At 37.2% G+C, this 26,796-nt stretch overlaps 1 protein-coding gene and 1 pseudogene across 1 annotated transcript in view; both read right to left on the minus strand.

Moving 5' to 3' along the window:
- Positions 1–475: 475 nt before the first annotated feature.
- PKHD1 (PKHD1 ciliary IPT domain containing fibrocystin/polyductin) overlaps positions 476–26,796 on the minus strand; it is a 469,911-nt gene continuing 443,590 nt past the window's right edge. Inside the window, 3 exon segments of the mRNA XM_025419015.3 lie at positions 476–3,579; positions 18,137–18,256; positions 22,426–22,584. Coding sequence (XP_025274800.3) covers positions 3,125–3,579; positions 18,137–18,256; positions 22,426–22,584 — 734 coding nt within the window. The 3' untranslated portion in view covers positions 476–3,124.
- On the minus strand, positions 26,114–26,234 carry LOC112641878 (U4 spliceosomal RNA; annotated as a pseudogene).

The following is a 26,796-nucleotide window of genomic DNA, read 5'->3' on the forward strand; positions in this document are numbered from 1 at the left end:
ATCATTATTTTGAGACTGAAATAAGAAAAGAGAAAATTCTTAAAAACCTAGTAAATTCTAGACAGTCCTCCAAATGCATTAAATAAATTTCTGTTTCAAAAGAGACCAGATTGATGGGCAGAGAAATCCCTCTTCTTGAGTTGTTCCAAGCAGAGAACCCTGGTCTTTTTTCATGTATAAAAATAACAAATGTTAGAAGAATATTTGTAAACACACAAATCGCCATATTCTACCACTTAAGTATCATTTAACTTTATAAAAATGGCTTATATTTTTTAAAAGATTACATTCAGAAAATGTTATCTGTGTCTTAAATATATCTGCAATGCATCGCAGTGCTATCGTGTAGGCTGAAATAAACTGTTCTACACTCAGTAGAGTAATTCCTTCCGTGTATAGTGCTTTCAAAATTGACACTGAATACATTATAAATTCTGGAAACAAAATATGGAATAAATGCATGAATTTTAAATGATAGAATTAATTAAAATCCTTTACTGTTATTGACACGTAGGATTTTATAGAAGCTTGGTTGAATAATATTTGCATGTGATTTACATTCAATTTCCCCATACTCAGTTTTGCATAGAGTTTGCATACATCTCAATGTATAGTAATTTCATACATTTGGATTTATACTGCTAGATGGAAAAGAGCCATTCACTAAAAAATCCTTGAAAGGTCTGGGTCTCTTGGTTCTCAGTAGCCTCATTGGACAACAATATGGGCAAACCTGCAACAGGACACAACCCTAGTCAGATTGGCTCAGTCTGTCACTCTGAGGGAGACATGAAGTTCTGTCAAAGTGTATAATACCTTCTCTGAGCACACCCCTAAAACTTGACAGATGGTGGAAACTACCCTAGTTCTCTTCATCCTTCCCTCTTGATCTTAACATCCAGAAATATTTATAAATATTTTTGAACTCTTAAGAATTTTAGTTTGTTCAGTATCTTGGGGAAAAGAATCTACCATATGTAGAAAATCAGAAGGGAAGCAAGAAGAGTTGCTTCAAAATAACAGAGGAATAATGTACTTCTCAATTATTTATTTCAATAAAGAGTAAGGCCTGTCGCTGCTGGGAATTATTTTCTTGGCCACCTGTGTTAATGGTTTGAATAAGTTTAGGGTTGGCTGAAAGCGGTGCTTTATCTAATCAGCTCATTGCCAGACATAAATGACCCAAGAGCAACTGTCTTGGCCTCCAGTATTTACCCAGTTCTCCCATTTTCTGAGAAGAAAAAGAAGACTGGCTTAATTATGGGTTAGAGGATTCTAACTAGAATCTGAACTTCCATGACACATGCTAGAACCCTGCAAGTTACTCTGGATATTTCTGGCTGCTGTTCAGGGCCAAGGAGTCCATTTTGGCCCCAGGGATCCCAAGCATTGTTAAGGGAGCATTAACAGATTAATGACGGTTGTTCTTAAACAGAGGGATAGCTCAAAGTTGCTTTCCGGAAAGATCAGTCATTTGGCACAATGAAGATGATAAGAAGCTAGTAAAGGTTGGAAGAAGGGTAAAGAAGGAGTAGAAATAACAGCTGGGAAATGACTGGAAAGAATAAGATAGAACATGGAGTCCTGATTGACATCTAGATTTCCAAGCAGAGTACAGTGATATTGTGTGGTTGTGTGAGGGCGAGCACGAGGAGAAGCAGGTTTTAAGGCCATGTAACTTCTTAATGGATGTGGGATAATCTAGTGGAAGTTCTTAGTAGGTAGCTAACTCTTTGGTGTAGAGCTCAGGAAAGAAATCTGGGCTGGAATTTGTGGTGGTAAAAGAAGTCACGGGAGTGAAAGGGAGAATGCATAGACAAACCCACAGCAGTAGTGCTAAGACTGCTGTCATTTTATAATTCTCAAAAGTCTTAACTTCTAAAATGCTTTTGTACAAAAGATTACAGATCTCTGATGACTCAATGTATATACTAAAGATTGTAAATACAAATAACTTCATGGACCAGGAAACTACAAAAAAATAGATAAGGGACAGGTTATAGCAGAGATTAATTAAACTAGAGAAAATCTAGTCTGTCTAAACCAATCAAGTTATTTTTTTTCTTTGTTATGCTTTTAAACGTTGTTAGTGCCCAAACAAAACACAAAAAGGACTTAATCTGCAGGAAGCTAGTTTGTACCTCCAGAGTAAATTTCTATAGACCGCATTGCCCATCAATGCCCTTCTTAAACACAGCCTGGATTGAAATTTCTTGGAGAGTATCAGTTTGACACCTGCTGGTTATCTCCCTCAGAATCCAATACCATGTCACAGAGAAAGCTGCCTCCCTCCTTTCAAGGCAGCTTTACGATTTGAGATGTCTATAATACATCTAATGAATGGACAAAAGAATGTTCCTAAAAACTCATAGTAGGGTAAGACATACTTTCCCATTGATGCCTTGCAGATGATGACTTTTTGTCAGTACCCACTATGGGTCTAGTTCCAGGGCACCATTATTTAAAATGCTGCAATAGAAGAGTCTGTTTCCTTTCTCTATTCTAATTCCAACATAGGACAGCCTCTGAATCTTTCAGAGATTGAAAAATTCTGGTTTATATTTTGGGAAAAACTGAGAAAGTTGTTTCTGGAAATTCTCCTCATCTCTGCCATCCTTGCTCTACTCTCTTAGAGTGTAAGGCCTTTTGGATCCAGAGCCAAGAAAAAATCAAGCTGCTGGAAGTGTCTAGTCTGAACACTGAGGAGCATTCTATAAATGTTTGAATTAGGTGAAACTGCCTTTAGCATCCTTACCCAGCTTGTTACCAGTTGACCCTCTGCTCTGGTCTTCATTAGAACTCCCAGCACACAGACTAAAGAGGTTGCATATGATAGAATCTCTTCCCTCCTTCATTGGGCAGCTGTATGCATTATCTTCTCCAAAAATCAGTGCTCTGAAATATGAGTTCACTAATAATATGCTTGGGCATTTGGTTATCTCTGGTCTCCCAAAATAGTTTTCTTCTAGTTGTAAATTTGACCCAGCTATTAATGGAAAGAACTATTTAAAAATGTAACTTTGGTCCATGGACAATTTCCTTCCCCAAACTTACTGTTTTTATAGCTTTGTCCTTAATTGAAGTCTCAGCAAAGCCCATGGGAACATCAATTTTCATGCGCGAGTCACAGCTGTTCCTGAATAGTTTCTGGGTGTACTAAATGAGGACAGGATGCCTGGGTGGCACCACCAGAGGCTTTCTTCTCTTGGGAGAGCCCCACACTTCCTCCTTCCTGACCCAACTGGCTCTGCCCCTGTAACTGCTGCCTCTCTCGTCTGAGGTCTGGGCAGAGCAGCAACCTCTGATCTTGGCCTGCCAGCTGATAACTAACCAATTGCTCTTGGGCCTCCTTCCAGTTTCCAGCCTCTTGCAGGTATATCTGCTGATCAGGAGAGCCTGGAACACAGGTGTGCCCCTGGGATGTGATGCTGATAATCCTGGGAGCAGGTACAACATCCTCTTCTCGGCTGCTACCCTCCTCTCGGACTGCGCGACGGCTGACCTTTCTTCTGGACACTCCATTCAGTGATTGGTGGGGGAGCTGGTTCACCTTGTCCATGATGACCTTAATCTTCATATCTGTGAGAGAAAAGAAGTAGGGGAAGAAATGAATTTAGTTCTCAAATCAGTCAAGGTTAAGAACCCTCACTTTACATACTTAGCATTCCCAAAATGATACTGTCAATTAAAGATTGAATTGTATTAGCTTATTGATTTCCAAATATCTTTAGAAATATATTTTTCCCATAAAACCCCCACTGTATCCCATACCTAATTTATAATTAATATCAGTTATCTAATAAAAAATCGATAGGGGTGTCTGAGTGGCTCAGTGGGTTGAGTGTCCAGCTCTTGACCTCAGCTTGGGCCTTGATCTCAGGGCTGTGAGTTCAAGCCCTGCATTGGGCTCCACTAAATAAATAAATAAATAAATAAATAAATAAATAAATAGATACATACATACATACAAGTAATAAAATGAATATTTGATAATATCACTTCCCCAAAAAACACTTTTTATGATGTGGATAGGTCAACAACGATTTCTCCTTGTAAGCACAGTGGCTTACATGCAAAAACCAGACCATGCTCAGGCCTTACAGAACAGGATAACTCACATTTTTATTAAGACGTTTGAGCTCCAAAAGCCAGTCTTACTTAACACTGTGGTTTTTGTGGCAAATTCACAATTTGAGTATCTTTGATTTTGTAAAACATGAATATAAACATATGTAGAGATAACCTAAATCTATCAATAAACATGTATCCATATGAGTGTGTACATATATTGTTGTATAACAGGGGAAAGAGAGAAGGAGTACTAGACTGGAGTCACAAAACCAGGGTGAAATTCCCCCTTCCCTACTAGCTGGCTCTGTGACTTTCTTTCTGTCTCTTAGCCTCTCTGGACCTCAGTTGTATAATTTCATATTACTCTCAGGTGCTACTACACAGTTTACTAAAATGTGTTTAATTTTAGCAGTTCTGTTTTAATTACAGTTTTCTTCCCTTGACATTTCATTTGTATTTTACTTTCCTATTCAGCAGAATGAATATTCAACTCAGAAGAGTACAACATTGGTACTGGCTAGGGTAAACAGATGATCTGGGTACTTTTGCCCTAATCCATCCCAATTCTTTATAGGATGTATTATAAAAGCCATAACACTTCTAAGCCTTTAAAATGTGATCATGCCATATGTGAATGAGCTAACTAACCTATCATATTACATGGGTAATAAATAAAGATGAATTAGAGCTATATAAAGTTCTACTGAAACAGTTAAGTAAAACCTACTAAACCAGATGTTTATGGTATTAAATATGTGAGAGATGGTCCCCAGAAGCAACAGAGTAAAGCAGCTAAGAGTACATACAGGCTTGGAATCAAGCAATATAGTTAGATTTCCTGCTTGGTCCCTTACTTGCTGAACACATGTGTGGATTGTACTAACTTTCTATGTACTTTAGTTTCCTCATCTGTAAAACAGTTATATTGATAGTATCCTCCCCATAAGACTATTTGAAGGTTCAGTAAGATGAATCATGCTGAGCACCACCCAGAATCTACAATATGGTAGACTGGATAAATAATCTTCACCAGAATTCAAATCACTAATGTTCGGAGTACTAATCCCTGCCAAGCACTGTTCTTAATACTTTATATCCATTCACTCATTTAATCCTCATATCTACCCCATATGGCTAGTCCTATCATTGTCCTCATTTTACAGATGGAGAAACAAAGGTAGAGAGCATGGAGTTACTTGCCCTAATTCACAAAGCCTCCAAGTGTAGATATGAGTTTGAACTTAGCTAGCCTGGTCTTGACCATCTTTTTTTTTAAAAAAAAAAAACCTATTTTTAAATTTTATTTATTTATTCATGACAGAGAGAGAGAGAGGCAGAGGGAGAAGTGGGCTCCATGCAGGGAGCCCAACGTGGGACTCAATCCCGGGTCTCCAGGATCACACCCTGGGCTAACGGCGGTGCCAAACCGTTGGGCCACCGGGGCTGCCCATGGTCTTGACCACCTAACATAACTATTTAATACGACTCTATATGCATCGTTTTTGATGCTGTCTACAATTTGCCTTAATAAAAAATATACCCTAAATTAATAGCCATGTAGATATCTTTATTTTGCACAGATAGAAACTTTATACAAATTCACATTAAAATAAAACAAGCAAGCAATATCAACAAGAGAGACTCTAGATGTCTCATTTGGGAGTATCTTTTTTTTTTCCAAGTTTGCTTAAATTTCGTATATATATTCCATTCTCACCAATTTTCTTAAATGTCAGCTCTTCGATTTGCATTTATTTGTCAAATATCTTGGTTGCTAAAGCTTTGAGACATTTTCATTCTGAAGTTTCAAAAGTGCCTCAGATTTGACATCTCAAAAGAATGAACTTATCAAATTTTTCCCAAATTCTATTCTTTTCTCTCTTTACCCATTTTATTTATGCAATTCTTTTTCAGAGGCTCAAACTAGATTCCAAGAGGAATCATTCTGAGCCTCCAGAAATTCTTCATTGGAGAGCTCATCTATTTTCTCACTGGTTTGTTAGTTCATTCATTCATTCATTCATTCATTCATTCATTATTTTCTGAGCACCTACTATGTGGTAGACCTAGAAATATAGCAATGAACAAGAGGCAGTCTAATATCATGGAGTTTATGCTCTAGTAGTGTAGACAGACATAAATCAGAAAATGCATGGAGCCTGTTCTAGGTCCTATAATAACAAAGGTTCTAGAAACATGACCACTGCTTTCCAGGGGCTCCAGGAAACAGATCTCTATGCTGATTAAGGTGACAGTCTTATAGTGTGGGTAGCAAGTGTGTAAGTAAAATACTAGGGAAGACAAAAGAGGAATTACTTAACCCTGTCTGAAAGGTTAGGAAGACTTCACAAATTTTGAGTGGAGACACTCTAATATACAGTATGGCACATGCAAAAGCAAGGTATCAAGAACAAAAACAATGTGTTGGAGACTCTGAAAATAGCTCCAGACATTGAGAACTGAGGTTGTGTATATAGATGTGGATATGGATGTGGATGTGGGGCCAGGGGTAGTAAAAGAAAAAGGTAATCATACTTGATAGAGGCCATAATATAAATAGAGTCCTGAAAATTCTACTAAAGAGTCTGGAATTTATTTCATAGAAGATGGGGAGGTGGTTTTGGAGTAGGGAGGTGACATATTATTCCCATCTTGGGAAGAATTGCTTTTCTATAATGAAGTCAGTGAACTCTGAGGGACTGGTGGAGGTCAGTTGAAAGACTACTGCAATACTCTGAGCAAAATATAATAAAGAACAGTAGGCCAGAGTCAAACATGCTGAAGAGCAGAATAGACAGATTCTGAGTATGCATTACAACAGTGGTTTGGAAGAGAAGAAGACTGGTATTTATTAAACATCTACGTATGGGCCAAGGACTTAAAAACTATCCCCATTTATATATGAGAGATTAGAAGAAAGAAGAAATCTTGTAATCTAGAGAAAGTAAAACATAGTGTATTTCTATTGCATCAGAAAAAAACACAAAACATTCTTTGGTGCCCAGGAAAATAAGCCGATTGAAAATAAAAATATTCCTCTCGAGCTCTATTACTGGTGGCTGTCCAACTTTCTGATGGCTATGGATGCTAATGAATTTTTCTTGAATGAATACTATAAATATAAGGACATTAATACATTTTACATTTTCCCCCAAGAAATTTTAGCCTTCCTGAAAACATGGGCTTGCTCTCACTCTGCTTTTATCTTCTGTAGAAATTATCTCACTGTTAGCACTGACATTAGTTTCCTTTTTTGTTAAAAGGAATGTTTAAGAAAGTGGGAAACTTTCTCATATGATATATCTGGAAAGGTATTTCATATACCAAAGGCCCTAATTTTTCACATTCTGGCCAGTGCTAACTGTGTGTGTTTGTGTACGTGTGTGTACACTTGCACATGACCTCAGGGCAGGTGGAAAGAGCACAAGTTCTGGAATGGGATAAACTATTGAACCCATGTCTTGGTTGACTAGAAAAACTGACCCTTTTGGGTGCCTGAGTGGTTCATTGGTTAAGCGTCTGCCTTTGGTTCAGGTCATGATTTCAGGGTGGGGAATCGAGTCCCCATCGGGCTCCCTACTTCGCAGGAAGCCAGCTTCTCCCTCTGCCTCTGCCTGCTGCTCCTCCTGCTTGTGCTCTATCTGACAAATAAATAAAACCCTAAAAAAGTCAAACAGTTAAAAAAAAGAAAAAGAAAACTGACCCTTTTAATTGCAGTTTTCTTATTAGTGATATGGGATAATTTGGTCTGCTATCTTCTAAAATTGTCATGAAAGCAGTTGAGTTCCAATGTTTTGGCACCTTGTAAACAGTGAAGGACCCTACAAAGCTCAGCTGTTGTGTTACGGTTGTGTTGTTATTGTGGTGATGATGACAACTTGAGGAAGAAACAGAGGAACCATTCATATGAGCATTTCACTGAAATTTAATGTACACACTGGCTTACTCATTACAAACATTGCTCTAAAAAAAGTATAATCCTTTCTAACTTCAACATCTTAATGTCCCTATAGCTGAGTGTTCAAGTCCAATTCTTTTCAAGTACTTTAAAGACACATAGTGCTGGGTCTCTGGCTGCATCCTCTTCTGAGCCCAGAAGTCTGAATTCTTCTCCCTAATTACCTCATCTTCCACTTGTAAGAATTATCTTAAAACACCCTAGGCCTGAAATATTTTTTCCATCCTATCTTTCCACACTCTGTCTTTTATTCATCTCCCAAATGCCTCAATTCCTTCAGAAAGGACTTCCTAACTCATGTGTTTCTTATTGTCACAATACGTTGTATATAGAGGGATGTATCAATATGTTTTTATACACATTAAGCTATTATGGTTTGATCTAAAAAATAGTGGGGATCCCTGGGTGGCTCAGTGGTTTGGCGCCTGCCTTTGGCCCAGGGCGTGATCCTGGAGTCCCGGGATCGAGTCCTGTGTCAGGCTCCTGGCATGGAGCCTGCTTCTCCTTCTGCCTGTGTCTCTGGCTCTCTCTCTCTCTCTCTCTCTCTCTCTCTCTGTGTCTGCCATGAATAAATAAATAAATAAGTCTTTAAAAATTTGTTTTATTAAATTATAATTTTTTTTACCAAATTAAAAGGAATTCAAAATTGTTCCATTAATGATACCCTTATCATTTGCGTTCCAGGGTGTGTCTTTTGAAGAGGAACAGGCTAATAGTTGAAAATAACACTGAAATAGCAATTAGAGCAATTATCACATGTTGGGCACTAATTATACATATGTATAATTTAATACTTACTACAAACCCCTGATGTAAGTGTTATTATTATCTCCCTTTTAGAATGGAAGCCATTGAAGTACAGAGAAATTAGGTAACTTCCCAAGGCCACATACAAAGTAGTGACAGATCTTACTTACTTTACAGAATTCAAGATTTTTGGCTTCAGAGTCTATACTTTAAGCACCACATAATACTGTACAAAGTTGAGGACAGCAGCAGAGAGTTAAGGAAGAATGTTGGGTTGGATACATGCATGTATGCAAATGTCATCTTTCATGTGCTTTATGGTGAAAACAAAGGATGAGAACTATCCTAAGTTTCTGGGCAAGGGGCAATACTGTCATGAACATTTCCCATCCCTGCTTTCCTTATATCTCACTTTCAAATACCTTAATCACTTTTTTATGTGTAACGTAAATGCTAATTTGTTAACCTGTGTCATATCTGCTCTCTGTTTCCCAAGAGCTGTTTTGATGAGCATTAGCAGACAGTGATCTTGTCTGTATCATACTCTAAGAGACAGTATTGGGGCAAAGGATATCAATTTCCTGCCTCAATTTAATCTGATGACGAAGGGGAAGTGAGGTGAGGAAAGGAGGACTAATGACATAATATAAATATATGTGATATACTTTTGACGTGGAGCAGTCAAATGAGAGACAACAATCATGATGTTTACATTGTTTCTGTAATACACCAATTAATACGCTGCCACACCCATGTTATACCTATCTTCTCTGTGCTTTTCCAGAGTCCTTTTCCCTGGCATGTATCTGCTTTGGGATATGACCTAACTATGGGATGACTGTTCTGCTTAGAGATATGAGAATTTTCCGATTATCCTAGTTTCCCTATGGGATCTTCAGATCCTTCCAGAACTGTTCTTGAACAGCTCAGACTATATCAATTTATGCCTCAATACTTGATGACTAAAGTTTCTCATTTTACTTGGGCAACTGCTTTTATCACCTTTCCTTGTATGACAGCCTCTTCTTCCTCTTGGGATGTTCTGGGAAGGACCATTTTATGCCATCAACCTTGTCTCCCTACTACTCCCAGTCCTATGCCAACTACTGAGCTTGGTGTCATCTCCATAATTACTGCTCCTCCCAGAAGAAAAGATATAGTTTATTGAGATCAGCAAATAACCAAAGAAAAAGAAGAATAAATTGTCAGATAGAAGTAAACTTAAAAAGGGGGTGGGAGAAGACTTCGAATTTTTATCCCTTGGTAAAACCAACACCACTTCATAGAAGAGGAATCAAACAATGCAAGTCACCTATTTTCAACCCCTTGAAGATATTGTTGTCTTGTTTTTGAGAGACCGTCATTGGAGATCTGTTCTCCCTTGTTCTTCAAGTCTGCATCTATTCATAAAAGACTAACACAAGAGTCTCTTTCCTTTCTGGGCCCCAGAACATTTAAAAATCTCCCATGAATTATTTACATGGAAGCTCCAATCAGCAACATACCTGACAGACTCCCCAGTCGAAATGAAAGTGTACTGTGTAAAGGTGCCCAGGGAGGCTGGCCACCTCCCACTGTGAGGTTATAGACAGAACTAAGTCGGCACACATTATATGTCAGCACTGACATCAGAAGGAATCAGATCCTTTGATCTCGGACCTCCACAGGAAGCTTAGATCTCAGACAAATTAGATAAAAAATGAATTTATAGCAGATACGTGTCCTAAGGCATTCAGCTGAATGGGTTTTAGGGAAGGAAGAATAGTGAATATCAAAACATATGAATTGGCATGACTCTATTCTACTTCCACCTTGTTGGACAGTCCCCATTAAAATGGAAAGATAAGATTTCAAATGCCAGTTACAGTCCCACTAGTGGGTTTGATCAAGTTTTAGGAAGAATGAGATAAAATATGGGGCTATATATCCCTTTTCTATTAAAAAGAAGATTCAGTATTTTTGGATCCAGTTCACCATAGGTAGCTATAACTTTTCCAGCTATCCTTAACCTCCTTTGTCTTCCAAAACTTTCTTGGGCAACAAGTATATAGTGTGCCTGTGATTGTTTTAAATTTGTGTGGGTACTACTCACTAGCTTCTTTTGCAAGGAGAACATCAACAATGAATCTCTCCTCACCCTCCCATCACCTTCACTGCCCATATTTTCCCATGACCTGCATTCTGTGTTGGATGACCTGGATTCAGCATAGAAGGTCAAATATACTCATTTGGACCTTGGAGCCTAAATAGGGTCTAAGGCAGACAGATGGACAGTTGATCAACCAACAGAAAGAATGCACTCCTCCTTGGTTCCTCATTTGTTAATAAAAGCAACCGTTCTGCCTACATATTGAAGAAGACAAATGCAATAATTAAGATGAATGAATCTAGATTATTTTTTCCTCTAAGTGAAAAATTATATATTTTTAATAAGAAATGCACTGCAAATCAGAAGGTATGGGAATATTAAAAGATAAAGAAAAATGCATTTAATCCTATATCATATCATGAATGATTTCCATTTTATTTTTTTATAATATTCCAGCAATGAATATGTTTTAGTAAACTTGATTTAACTCATTAATCCATATGGGATCTACGTTGGTGTATTTTTATTTTTGAGAAAGAGGGAGAGACAGAGAGAGAAAGTGTGAGCTCAAGCGGGGGTGCGGGAAGGAGCAGAGGGAGAGAATCTTTTTTTTTTTTTTTCATTTTTTTTCCATTTATTTATGATAGTCACACAGAGAGAGAGAGAGAGGCAGAGACATAGGCAGAGGGAGAAGCAGGCTCCATGCACCGGGAGCCTGACGTGGGATTCGATCCTGGATCTCCAGGATCGCGCCCTGGGCCAAAGGCAGGCGCTAAACCGCTGCGTCACCCAGGGATCCCCAGAGGAAGAGAATCCCCACTGAGCATGGATCCTGACCTGGGGATCCATCTCACAACCTGAGATCATGACCTGAACCAAAATCAAGAGTCAGATGCTTCACCAACTAAGCCACCCAGGCATCTCACTTTGCTGTAGTTTTTGAAATGTGAATCTAGAACTGAGAAATGTTCTAAATAGTCAAATTTACTAACCCCATTTATAGACTAACACTTGTTTTCCTTTGTTTTTATTATTCCCTTTATCATTTGTTACATTTATATATCTAATAACTATATCTAATCGAAGTTATTTACACTAATATCTCCACATATTCTTGTGTCGGTATCACACTGCCTTAAAAATAGTAACCTAAATATTATTCCTTTGAGCTACCCATCCTTCCTCCATAAAGTCAATTTCTTATTTAAAAAATTGGCTTTGTATCATTGATCTGTATTTTCTGAAGAACTTTAGAATCATCTTATGCTGTTCTATTCAGTGTAAAATGATTGCAGCTGCATTAAACCAAAGTTAATTTAGGAATTACTGATGTCTTGCAATATTAGTCAATCTAATTAGAAGCATGTTGCAATTCCTTATGAAATCAAGTCTCCCCATTAAACAATTCAATAGAATATAGTTTATTTTTTATATAAGTCCAATACATCTCTTGTTAAGGTTGTTTTCCAAGACAGGATATTCTTTAGTCACTATTATGCATTTCAGTATGTTTCCTAACTGCATACCATTGATTTTTACATTATTTTTGCATAATATAATATTTGAGTAAGCTACTCAAGTTACTTATAAATTATAGCAGTTAATGGTTGAATCTTTAAAGTTACTGTTAAACAATTATATCATCTGAAAACCATCACCTATTTTCTCTAATACTGCCTTAGTTTTGTTTTTATATCTGTATTTCCTAGCATTCTAAAATATATATTTTAAAGTTGCGATAATGAGTTATTTGCTTTTGTCTTCATGAGACTAGTACTTCTAATATTCCATCATTAAACATGATATTGGATCTTGATTGCAAGAGCATTGGAACTCTCCATCTTATTTAGCAGGAAGGCTCTTATTCCTAGTATTTTAAAAACTATTCCTATTTTTACAAGTTTTCTTAAGGAATTAAGTGCTAGGTTTTATTCACATTTTTAAATTAGGAGATATTCATATATTTTAAATTATATGATGCAGGCATGCTATTTATTAATAATTTCCAAATATAGTTTTACTTTCCTGGGAACTTGGGACAATTTGTAGTCCTGAGATGTTTTGTTTTCCCTGCTTCTGGACATCTTGAGGCAACCTCCCCTCTCCCTGTCATTCTTATAGATTTGTACTTATGAAGGTAAACTGATAGTTCTTTTTATTTCATATTCATAAAATACATCATACATAGTCAATAGAACTCTAAAGTTGGAGACATAAATCCCTAAAGTTGATGGTTATTGTCACACATACATAATATCTTGCCATTTTTACATGTCAATTTACAATTCCCAACATTGGGTACATGGAATAAAGAAGGAGGAGGAGGAGGAGGAGGAGGGGGAGGAGGAGGAGCCAGTGACCAAAGATCAGTGTTTGCTCAGGAGAAGGAAGCACTAAGTTCTGTAGCAGCAGCTGTCCCACAAAGAGGAAGGCAGTAGCAAGGAAACTAAAGTGGTCCTAGCAAGCATTTTGCCTGGAAGTAAGAAGTCACATTTTGCCAGTTGTTAGGACCCCAAAGATGTAATTCATTATCCTGTGGTTAATTTTGTGAACCCAAATAAGCTTTCCACATTTCCTTTAGAAGAGATAGAGGGCTTTTCCTATAGCAGTTGAAAAAACTGCTGGAATCTAGGATTCTCTAGAGAGGGGGAAGGACAGGAAGGGGTTTCACTTCATCTCTAACTTCATGTTTCACTCAGCAACCATTATTATAAGCCGTCTAATATCCTAACGCTCTATGGTAATAGTGCTGCTGGAATTAGAAAAGATATAGAACTTTTACAAAAGGATCTAGACCACACAAACATCACAATTATATTATATTTAAAGGGTGTTAAGTGAACAAGAGGCAAATGTTATAAAAGATAAGAGAAGGGTATCGATCATTCCTTCTAGCTATAACAAAACAAAACAAAACAAAACTCAAAACACATACATACACACAAACACACAAACCAATTGAAAAGGAGAAGATTGGGATCCCTGGGTGGCTCAGCGGTTTAGTGCCTGCCTTCAGCCTGGGGCATGATCCTGGACTCCCAGGATGGAGTACCGCATCGGGCTCCTTGCATGGAGCCTGCTTCTCCCTCTGCCTATGTCTCTGCCTCTCTCTCTCTCTCTCTGTGTCTCTCATGAATAAATAAATAAAATCTTTAAAAAAAAATAAATCTGGAAAGATTTGAAGATAAGAGTTTAAAAAAAAAAAAAAGGAGGAGATACCATCCTGGAGGGAAAAGAAGGAGTGGTAGAGTGGACATCTATAAGGGGCGGGGTGTGAACTGAAACTGAACTGATGATAGATCTGTGAAAGAGTGGGTGAAGATGGAAACCAAAGATGTTACAGAGGTGGAATTGGTCAAACTCGAACAAATGCACAGGGTGGTACAGGGACAAGAGGAGGTGAAGATAATTCTGAGGTATCTCTCCTGGGAGATTGGCCCCTGGTTCACCCAATTAGGGGAGCAAGGGAACAGTTGAGAATGAATGATACAAAATTGACCTTTGACAGAGCAAAGTTAGATTCGCTCCCTGACATTTCTATAAACCTGAGTGGGTGAAGATTGGACAACCAAGGCAAATAGGATTTGAAACAATGTGATATGATTTAGGAGCTAGAGGGACTAAACATGTAACTTAAGTTGATGATATTCTTTCTCTCTTGGAGCATTCTCTCCCATCTATAAACTCATTGAATACATGTCATTCATTGTAATTGCTTTATATCTAATTATTTGCTGCCTAGGATTGTTCTCTCATTTACCCCCTAGTATTATTCTTACATCCCAACCATACTGCAAACTCATCACAGATAGGGGACCAGATATCACTTCCTTGCAACTATACAGCAAAGATCTCATAAGGTATTAAATAAATATTATAAGGTAAATAAATACTTATTCAATATTTATTCAGAGACATAATCTAACTGCATTTATCAAGGCATTCCAGCATCTTCCATTTACATGTTACAAAGACAAATAATAGCTTCTGCTAGGGTTTCTCAACCTTGACATTATTGACATCTTGAGGCAAACAATCTTTATTGTAGGGTGGTTTGTGCATTATGGATGTTTTATAGCATCCCTGGTTTCTTCTCACCAGATGCCTGAAATATCTTCCCCTCCCTGTGAAACTGTGACAATAAAAATGTCTCCAGACAGGAACACCTGAGTCATTCAGTTGGTTGGGTATCTGACTCTTGACTTCAGCTTGGGTCATGATCTCAGGGTCCTGGGATTAAGCCCTACATTGGGATCTGTACTGAGGGTGGACCCTGCTTGAGATTCTCTCTCTGTCCCCTCACCCAACCCTCTTGTGCTCATTCTGTCTCTAAAAAAAGAGTCTCCAGACATTGCAAATGTCCTCTGGAGGTAGGATGACCAACTATCCCAATTTGTCTGGGACTGAGGGAGTTCCTGAGACACAAGACTTTGATTTTTAAAACTGGAAAAGTCTTGGGATAACCAGGATGAGGGGACCACCCTATTTGGGGGCCCAAATTACCCTGGTTAGGGGCCATTGGCCTGTAGGAACAAAGATCTATCTATCTATACATTCTTAAAAAAGCAAGTACTACCATGGAGGTACACATTTAATGTTCTTGTCATCCAAAGAGGAAAATACTAATTTTCAATGAAGTAGGAGTGATTGGGAAAGACTTTATGGAAAAAAAAGAACACACGTATTTAGTGGCGCTTAAAAGCTTTAGAAGGTTTTAATAGGTGAAGATAAACAATCCAGCTGGAAGAAACTGTGCAAGCAAATGGATGAGAAGATATTAGACACATCTCAGAATGAGTGAGCTAGTATGGGGAGTATGAGCAGAGGGCAGGAAGGTGAATTGCAAAGTAAGATTACAAAGATAGGATGGAGTCAGGCTTGGAAGGCTTTGAGTCTTAAATAACAAGAAGAACCAAAATAAATAACACATATATATTACATACAATATGCCAGCAATTGTTTTGCACACTTTAGTGCAAATCTTAACTCACTTAATCTGCACAACTATAAGTGTGGGCAGTATTATTATGGCCACTTTACCAGTGAAGGAGCTGATGGACACAGAGAGGATAGTTGGCTTCCTTGAGATCAGGAAGCAAGCCATAGGATAGTTAGAATTAAACTTGCTCTATCTGACTCCTGATTTTCATGCTGTTAACTGTCACATTCTCCTGCTTTCCGGCTAATGCTGGGAATTCATTAGATCTGATTGGCAGAGTGATGAGCACAATTATGAATATTAAAGTCTGGTTCAGATGATTCTATATGTATGGCTGGTGACAGTAAAATATGAAGAATATATGCACCACTCTTTTCTTTCTCCATTGTAACTCTCCACCATCCCTACTGCATCCATGCAATTTTTAATAAAAGCCATAACATGATGAGTTTACAGTCTGAATCTACTGGGCAGTGGAAACACTCAGTTCCACCAGCTAAATAATTTTAGTGCCAGGATAGTACTTAGTGAATGCAATGTGCTCATGAGAGACAGAGCCAATCTTTTGATCAGCAAAGGCCAAGAGTTTAGAAAAAGAGGAAAAAGGGAAGCTTAAGTGCCATGGAAATATTGAAACAAAACCAAACTTATTCAAAGCTAGCAGTAATTAATTGTTTCATAGCTGGTAATAATTCCTGAAGAAAAGTAGGAGATGCATCATTACTTGCCTTGGAACGGATGCTCTTTAGATTTGGACAAAGGGTAGAAAATAAGGAAACAAATCTGCTATGATCCCTAGGGGAGGATTTGGATAACATATCTTTCTATTTTTAACCTGGATGTCCCAATAAAATGGCCTTTGATACTCCCATCTCTTCAATCTAAACTTTTCCACAGGAACCCTGCCCCTTATCTCATTCCTGATAATTTATTAATAAGTCACCATATAAAAAATGTTCCTTAATAAAACACCCAGGCATTGTGGACTGCTTAATGTAGTTAATTTAAGTAGAGCAACTGAGATTCATGTAGATAGCCATATTAGATTAGGGAGAGATTAGCATCACTCTTGCTGTTTGCTTAAGAATGCAGCTGAATATGCTGTTCTTTGCAGTGCTGATTTCACATGAGCATTTTTGAACACTTGTCCTGAATTTGATTGCAATAATATGGACAAGAGGTTTCTAGAAACCAAATTAAAATGGTCTTAGATGGAATCCAGAAAGAATTCTTGTCTCTTTCTCTCTCTTCATTCTTCTCATACCCACTCACTCTAAACCTCCTACCATCTTCTGGTATAGGTCTAGCCTGGAGTATGGCTGGCTAATTTGTTGGGACATTTCTAAAAAATTAACTTCGTTTTTTCCATGTGAAAAAATACAAACAGGAGAACAAACTGATATTTTACACACACACACACACACACACACACACGCACACACACCCCAAAGTTCATTGAACTAGTTAGAGGCAGAACAACATTGAATTGCTACTTTTTTGTTAAACATGGTACTAGAACCATTGGAATCATATTCCTTTCTCAAGCAGAAAATATCATGAATATTCACTATTGCTTAGAATAAATAAAAATATTATTTTCTTTAGAGTAAAGCCTACAAAGTGTTTCAGATCCATGGAAATTATATGAATATTTTTCATACACCATATCCATATTCTGCAAATCCATCTTGTCTTCTATTATCTTCCTATTTTCTATGTCTTAGAAGGACAAGGGCAAAGCAGTGGTCTGAAGTAAACGCTTACCTTTTCTTTGCTTGTCACCAATTCTAATGGCAATTAAAAAACATAACAAGTAAAATCAACTGGCATAATGTACAATGTAAGCAAATAATGCATTTTGCTAAAAGTATGACTAAAGAACAAAGCAGAGCTTAACAAACCTGACTCATTTCTTAAGGGTTCCATATTCAATCTAATTTGCATAGTTGGTATTTGGCAACTCCACTGTCTTATTTCCCAAATTCAATAATGTTGCCAGATTGGCAGCTTTGCAATAGCTAAGGGAAAGATGATATGCCTATACTTTAGTTTTCCTTTTTCTATGTAGCAAATTCAACTGTTAAACCAATTATCATCTCCTAAGAAAAAAATATGAACGTCAGCTTGAATAATTGGTTAATAGCTGAGTGAATCAGCGGGACTTGTATACTCTTAGGCTGGGGTATAATTTCCTTGAGAAGAAGTAACAAAGACTAAAGAAGCCACTAACAAATAAACTGATTCAGAAACTGACAGCCATGGGGAGAAGGAGGCCACAGCTCATCCATGATAGGTGTCTCTTGTGGGAATCATTCCTACTGTCCAAGCTTACCTTCTCCCATCATGGTGTCTTCCTTTTTAGTCTCTTGTGATCTTGGGTGTTTGGATGACATGTGAATATGACTCTTTTGATCATTAGTCTTGAATTCAGAAATATCTTCACTTTTTATTTCTAAATTAATGAGAAAAAAATGTGAATGTTTCTTGTTTTTTAGAATAAGACATTTTTATTCGTAAACAGGTCCTAAGTGTTAAGGCGTTTCTCTTCTATGTCTCAACAAAATGACTGTGATATACACACACTAAAATGCATGTAATGTATTCAGAGCTTAAGGAATAATGAAATACAATCTCATATACTTACCGGCAACTTTGAGGTGTCATACTGAACTACACAACAGCCATCATATATGGCTACTGAACACTTGAAATGTGACTAGTTCAAATTAAGATGTGCTATAAGTATAAAATATACCCTTGATTTTGAAAAACTGTAAAATATCTAGTATTTTTAATTTATTCCATGTTGAAATAAATTTTGATATATTAGGTTAAGAAGATACTAGAAAATTACATCATGTGCCTCACAGTTCATATTATGCTTTCACTGGATTGAGGTGGTATGGATTGTTACAATGCTCTTTTTAACTCTTTTTATTTTGAATTAATGATAGATTCACAAGAAGTTGCAAAGAAATATATAGGGAGAAGTCATGCACCCCCATCCAGCCTCCTCCACTGGTAACAAACTATATAACTGTAGTATGATATCAAGACCAAGACATTGACATTGGAACAATCCATAGAGCTCATGCAGTTGTGTGATTTGATTAAAGACTCCTACTTTTGACCAAAGGGATGTTTTATATTCTATTCATTTATTTATTAAATATCATAATAAAAAATATATATACATTTCTCATGCCAGGAACTGTTCTAGGCAATGGAAAGACAATGAGTAAGAAAGACTCAGTCTTTCTCTCACAGAGCTTTTATTCTACTTTGGAGGGCAGACAATAAAAATTGTAATGTAATTTCAAATGATGCCAGGCCATGGCATATGATAATTTTTCTCATGGAAAAGCACTTTAGTGACTGAGTTTAGCTAAAATAGCTGATTTTAGGGGTGCCTGGGTAGCTCAGTAGGTTAAGCATCTGCCTTCAACTCAAGTCATGATCCTGGAGTTCCCAAATGAGCCCCATATCAGGCTCCCAGCTCAGTGGGAAGTCTGCTTCTCCTTGTGCCCCTCTGGTCACGCCCCCTCCTACTCTCTCTCCCTCACTCACTCTCTTACATAAATAAATACAATCTTTAAAAAAATAGAAATAATAAAATAGTTGATTTTTTCACCGAACACCATTTTTACGTTGAAAGAAATTGGAAGAACAAAAGACAGATTCTGGTTATTCAAACTTGGATATTTGGTAGATTTTTTAAAGTGAATGACCAGCCTGTAACTTCTATGAAACAACTGACAATATTTGCTGCCAGTGATAAAATTCAAGCTCTCATGGCAAATTTAGAATTTTGGACAGCTTACGTTTTGCAGATATCTAATTATTAAAGTTTAACAAATGCAGTTTTTAAAAAATTATACTGTGAAGTATGTCAGTATTTGGAAGATTTTTATAACTCAGTGATACAATATTTTCCAAATGGCTAAAGCATAATGTTTCAAAATCACACATAGATAAATCTCCACTCAAAGAACATGACAGATTAGTAGTTTTTCCTGTAACCAAGTACAAAAAGTACATCAAGATGTACCTTTCAGTAACTATCTCTTGGCCAGTTTGGGTGCAGTATCAAAGAAGATTACCCACAATTAACTGTGAAGTCTATTAAAATACTCTTCCCCTTCTATTACGTATCTGTGTGCTGCTGAATTTTCCTCATATACTTCAGCCAAAAAACAATACGTTGCAGCAAATGTAATGCAGAAGCTGCTAAGTGAATCCAGCTTATTTTTTGATTCATGAGACACAGAGAGAGGCAGAGACACCAGCAGAAGGAGAAGAAGGCTCCATGCAGGGGAGCCCGAAGCGGGACTCCATCCCAGGACCTTGGGATCAGGACCTGAGCCAAAGGCAGATGCTCAAGCACTGAGCCACTCAGGGGCCTCTCAATTTGTTTTAATATTCCCAAATTGTCAAACACATGAGCACATACTCCTTGTATGAGAGATGAGGTGAATGGCATGCTTGAAAGTACAAGATGAATAAATTCTTTAAAAATGTTAAAAAAATGTCAATTCTTAAGGCAGACATTAAAGAGTTTTATAAAAATGGCATTCTTTTCATTATATATATTTGAAAACATAATTTTTAAATGTAATAATGTTAATTATGTTAACATGCATGTATTATTGTTATTTTAAGGTGAATAAATTTTACATTTGCTCTTTTAACTTCTTATTTGGAAATACTAATCTATGAACACACATTGACAAAAATTCTTTTTGGGTTTTTAATAATTACTGAAAGTGGAATAAGGTCCCCAGATCAAAATTTTGTATACTGCTGACATAGACCGTACAGCTGAATCAGAGAACTCTGTTTCATGAGGAAGATGGGGAATGATACTTTTTATTCTAAAGTAATGAATGCTAATTATAGAAAATTGAAAAACACAGAAAGATATAAAGAAGAAAATACAAATTACTCATACAGAACTGATTACTCTACCATTTTTTCATAAAGTGCTTCCTGATCTCTTTACATTTTTGTAAAGAAAATTAGGAGTCTGCATCCAGTCAGGAAAGTATGTGAATTTAATACAGAGAAATGTGTCCACAGATACTGAAAAGTTGAAAGAGCAAAAAAAGAGGATAGTGAAGTAATGATATGTTAGTAACTGCAGGAAGAAGCTTCCTCTGTAACTAGGGAACAAAAGTGAAGAGATGGGGTGAGCAGAGCTAGGTGGGAAGTCCCTCCATTGCTGATACACATACCTGTAAAATGGAGGACAAGAAATAAATAGGGTATTTCACAGAGTCACATGAAATTAAAACTTATGAAAGATCTTTGCTTTCAAACCAGAAAGCAACACATGCATGTGCGTGCACACACACACACACACACACACACACACACACCACATTTAGATTTAAAAGCAAAGACCAAAACCTGCATTCAACAAATGACAGGTGACAACCCAGAATGAAATCCCATTCTTCTTGAGAAAGACAGTTTTCCCAGCCCCATCAAGACAGGGAGAGAAGGGGGATATCATGCTGATACTTTGTTCAAAATAAAGAATGGATCTCCTGGAGCTTCCCTTCCTCAGCATCTCTCAGAAACCCAAGCTTGGTGAATCTTCTATTTCTGGTACCATGCTTCTCCCTCTTTCTTTTCTTTATTTTGACTTTCTCTCTGCTTCACCTCATTTGTACTCATGCTTGCTTATCACTTTGGTTTCCTAGCATCTCCTAATATCACAAGTGTTTCAGCCCCCCATTTATTTGGGTGGAGTAAGTGATTTTCCACTACCTGGTCTGCCTCCCTATCTCCCTCACTTCTGCTTTCTATGTAGAAAGATAAAAAGAAGCTTCTTTTAGGGGATCCCTGGGTGGCTCAGCAGTTTAGCGCCTGCCTTTGGCCCAGGGCGTGATCCTGTCCCGCATCAGGCTCCCTGTGTGGAGCCTGCTTCTCCCTCTGCCTGTGTCCCTGTCTCTCTCTCTCTCTCTCTATCATAAATAAATAAATAAAATCTTAAAAAAAAATAAGCTTCTTTTCCAGAACTCCTTTCCATCAGTGTTCTCTATGTCTCCAGCCTAAAAGAAATTATTTGCTTCTGGGAGAATGTCCAAGAATATAGTTTTCATGCTCCTAGAGGGAAAAAAACCCACCAAGCATTCTCTTCCTTCTTTTGATTCCCTTCCCCTTGATTCTTAAACATACTTTTTGGAGGATTATCCAAGCAGTGGAACATAATGGGATCTGGAGCCAAACTGTCTAGTTTTTCCTGATTATGCGACATTGGGCAAGTTACTTGACCTTACTGTATATCATGCTCCACCTGCATAACACAGACATAATATTTAATACCTACTTCATAGAGTTTTTGTGAACACTAAATAAATCCATGCATATAAAGTACTTACTACCTGGTCCATAGTGAATATTCAATCAATATGAGCTTTCACTATTATTGCTATTATTATTTAAGGCTAGGTAATCTTTGACTCTACTGTATGCATTGAATAATTTGGTTCCATGTGGTTTAATATGTTGCACTTTCATAAAAATTTCTCTTTGGGGGAAGAAAAAGAAATGTTACTATATTATACATGATGACATTTCCCCACCAATATTTTCATTCTAAAAACAAAATCTACATACTTCTGCTTTTGCTTTTCCTAAACCAACAGCACACCAGACAGCATAGAGCCAGCCATGAGGCCACTGAGCATAGGGAAACAGCCAAGATGATGCTTGACTTCTCTGATGGAGCCGCAGGTAAGACAGTGAATGACCTTGATCGAGCTGTAAAATTGGCCCCTATTAAAAAAAACAATAATAACATATTAATAAGATAAAAGATGCTGATATAATAAAAATATGTTGGAAGAGATATGTTTACAACAATATCTTCCGCTTAGTAGGTTCAACAAATATTTATTGAATTAAGCGATTAAATGAACCAAAAATAAATCCAAAATTTGTATTTCTGAAGAACTACAAGAATCCAATTCCAACAATAACATGCAATTGTTCTTTCCAATTCTGTCCATTATTCATGGGGCACTCTTCCAATTCTCTCCTTTTATTCTCAGACTTACCTTTTCCACCAATGCAAAATTTCAATTTCACTCTCATGTTCCACTAATTAGAACAGAAATGCTCTCAGCTCCAGAATGTGTGAAACTACTTGCTCTAACGTATGTATCCTATTTAAAAAATGGCATGTAACACATCAAAACAGGGGAACAGAGACTCCTACCATAGAGCCAGGAGAATTTGCTAATGTTCATGAGAATTTTGTTACCTGAAAAACTAGGAGTAGAGTAGTGGCAAATAGATAAAGCCATTCTGGTCATGATGGTGGAGCAAAGTGGACAAGTTCCTTTAGAGATGGGATCTTTCTAAGAATTTGTCTCAAATTCTTTAATAGTCTGAAGAATTTCATTCTCATTCCATTATTATTTTGAACTAAAGCATACAAAATCTGGGGCACCTAAGTGGCTCAGTCGGCTCAGGTCATGATTGAGTCGGCTCAGGTCCTGGGATTGAGTCCCTGCTGAGCAGGGAGCCTGCTTCTCCCTCTCCCTCTGCTGCTCTTCCTGCTTGTGCTTTATTTATAAATAAATAAAATCTTAAAAATAAATAAAGCATACAAAATCTAAAAAAATAAAAGCATGTTTATGTGCACAAAATTGGTTCACAAATATTTATAGCACCTCTATTTGTAACCACTCAAACCAGTAAACAACCCACATGTTCTTCAACACAGGAATGAATAAACCAACTATGGTTTATCCAGACAATGGAATACTACTCAGCCAAAAACAAGGGGGAAGAAAAAGAAGAAGGAACCAAAAAAGGAAGGGAGGGAATGAAGGAGGAAGGAATGAAGGCAGGCAGGAAAAAGAAAGAGAAGGAAGGAAAGAAGGTAGGAACATAGGAAGGCAGGAAGGAAAATAAAAAAGAAAAGAAGAAGAGAGAAAAAAGAAAAAAAAAGAAGAGAAAAGAAATAGAAGAAAGAAAAAAGAAGAAACTATTAGTAAGAAAGTGACAACTGGGATGAACTTCTAAGGCATTATGTTAAGTGGGAGACGTCCATCTCTAAAGGGTATATACTTTATGATTCCATTTATATGACATTGTAGAATAGACAAAATTATACTGATAAAGAACAGGTAAGTGATTGTCAGGCATTAATCATAGTGGCAGGGGAGGATGTGAGGACAGAGGAACAGAATAAAGGAGTTTTTCTGGGAAATGTTCTATATCTTGATTGTAGTGGTAATTACATGAATCTATTAATGTATTTGAATCCATAAAAACATATAAAATTAATTTAACGTATATTATTTTTAAATTTAAAATTTTAAATTTGCGTATAATCTTGAGGGTGATAGGTATGTTCATTTTCTTAATTGTGGAGATGTTTCATGGAAGTATATATTCATCAAAATTTATGAAACTGTATATTTTCAATATGTATAGCTTATCATATGTCAATTATACTTAATACAAAATGAAAAGTTAAAGAAAAAAAAAGTTTGCCTATGAACATGAGTTAGTTATAGCCTATGATTTGTTTCAAAACAAACCAACCCACACCAAACCTCTGCTTTCATCTGCATAATGCAGGCAAAAAAAGAATTTTTATTTTCTCTTCTCAGGGAGACATTGTGTTTTTCTTTTCTGTGCTTTCCTTGGGCTGAATCTGATAATTTGATTGAAAGTCACAGTCAGGTTTTCAGTCTGTTGACTCCTGGCTGACTTGGTCCCAAAGCTACCATAACAAAATTAGCTAGAAATGGTTCTCCTGTGTGTACATCTTATACTTGAGACATACTTGGCTTATTTGTTATTAATTAGTTGCTTTTTATGAGCATCTGAATAAGATAAATCTAGCCTAGAGATGAGGGGGTGGATTTTACTAGGGCTTTGCAGAAGTAAAACAAAATGCCTCATGCTTTTATCCATTTTCAAATGATTGCTCAGTGATTGTTTACTTTGCTAACTGGATGAGTTATTGTTCTCATTCTGAAGATATTTAGAAGCTACTAGATAAAATGAGATATATGTACAAACATTTATAATACAAATCAGAATGTGACACATGCCAAAAGAATATTGCAAATCAATTTTTCTGAAAGGATATTTCTCATCAATATGGTCAGGGAAAACAACCCAAAAGAGAGAATATTTAAGTAGGGCTTTGAAGCCTAGGCAAATAAAGACAGAAAGGAGAAAGGAGCAATGGTTTAGGAAATTAATGCTGAAAAATACTCAGAATTAATGCTGGAAAGCATTGGAGATAAATTTTGATGCACAGTAAATGTCAGCAAAAGATCCTTGACCATATTCTGAAGGCAATGAGGTGTCAAGAAGGAAAACTTCTGAGCTGGGAAGTGGCATGAACCAAGTGAGATATAGAAGATCAGGCTGTGGAAGAGTTTCAAACACATATAATGGCAGATGGGCTAAAGTCAGTGAATCCACTTTAGATGTATATGAATCTAAGGGTATAGACCACCAGCTTTCAAATATTTCTGGCAGAAGAACATTACAAAAATGTAATCTTTGACATAATCTCAATATCCTTACTTATAAACAAATTGTGCCTATGTTGTGCCAGATTTTTCTACACTCTGAAGAGATAGCGCTGAACTCAGCAGAATTCCTGTTCCTTTTGGGATTTAGGTTCTAATGGGGGGGGGGGAGCAGAGCACATAGGCAGTAGACAAACAAGCAAATACCCCAATAACCTTGATGCTATGTAGCAGTAAGAGCCATGAAGACCAAAGTGAGGCTGGCAGAGAGTGACTGGAGATGGAGCAGGGTTGGGAAGAGTGGTGGTACAGCCTGAGTGATGCAGAAAGGGCCTCTCTTTGGAGGGAACTTTTGGGAAGAAATCTGAGTGAAATGATGACGGAGTCATGTGAATTTCAGGAGAAAGAGTATTCCAGGCATGACAATGGCAATGACAACAAGGGTTTCTCTGGATTTGGTGGCCAGGAGCAGCCCTGGCTCCCTCAGACTCTTTTCAGCCCAACAGCCCCTGAGAATCCCCTACAAGCTCCCATGGCTCCAAGGAATGATCAGAGAAACCACAGCCAGATCATGGGAATGCTAACGAAGAGAAATTGGCTAGCTGGGAAGCCAGTAGAATAAATACACAGAAGGCCTTCTCGCTTGGTGGTGCCTCAGGACGCTCTATACTGAATAAGTGAGCTGGATTAGTCAACATATTAGAAAGACTTGTGAGGGTCCCATACACATTTGGCCAGACCTTTAGTTGTTCAGTTTCTCAAATTTTATTATTTCTAAAATAGGAGTAAGGATTTGTTCTTCTAAGACATATGACTTTCTGTCTTCCATCTATTCTCCTCTAATTTAGACTGTAAATATCATTCTATTAGTAATAATCGCGCCTCAGATAAACCTCATTGGCTATGATACTGCCACTTCGCAAAGCTTGTAGATCTCATTCTGACAGAGCCTCACCTCATAGATGTGGTTTTGAGAATTATGAAGATTAATTTAAGGAAAAATGCTAAAGAAATACTTTCTTTTTTTAATATTTTATTTATTTATTCATGGGAGACATGGAGAGAGAGAGGCAGAGACACAGGCAGAGGGAGAAGCAGGCTTTCTCTGGGGAACCTGATGTGGGACTCAATCCCAGGATCCTAGGATCATGACCTGAGCCAAAGGCAGGTGCTCAAGCAACTGAGCCACCTAGGCTTCCTAAAAGGAAAACTTCTCAAGATAATTCTTCAGTTAGCCTCTTCTATAAGTTATAGTGAAACCTAAAATAAAGTAGTAGTGTAGTAAACATGAACACTACGGCTGGCACAAAATCATGTTATTGAGAAGTTTTTGTCTACACCACGTTTTATATCTGGCTTTATAACTTATTCCTTACAATAAATATGATAAAGTAATTAGTCTTAGTTTACCAATGAAGAAATTAAAGGACAAAGGTCCTTTAAAAAATCCGGCAAATCTGGGTCAAAATATCCAGCTCTGCATGGATTG

The sequence above is a fragment of the Canis lupus genome, chromosome 12 (assembly GCF_003254725.2).
Source record: "Canis lupus dingo isolate Sandy chromosome 12, ASM325472v2, whole genome shotgun sequence".
Taxonomy (NCBI): Eukaryota; Metazoa; Chordata; class Mammalia; order Carnivora; family Canidae; genus Canis; species Canis lupus.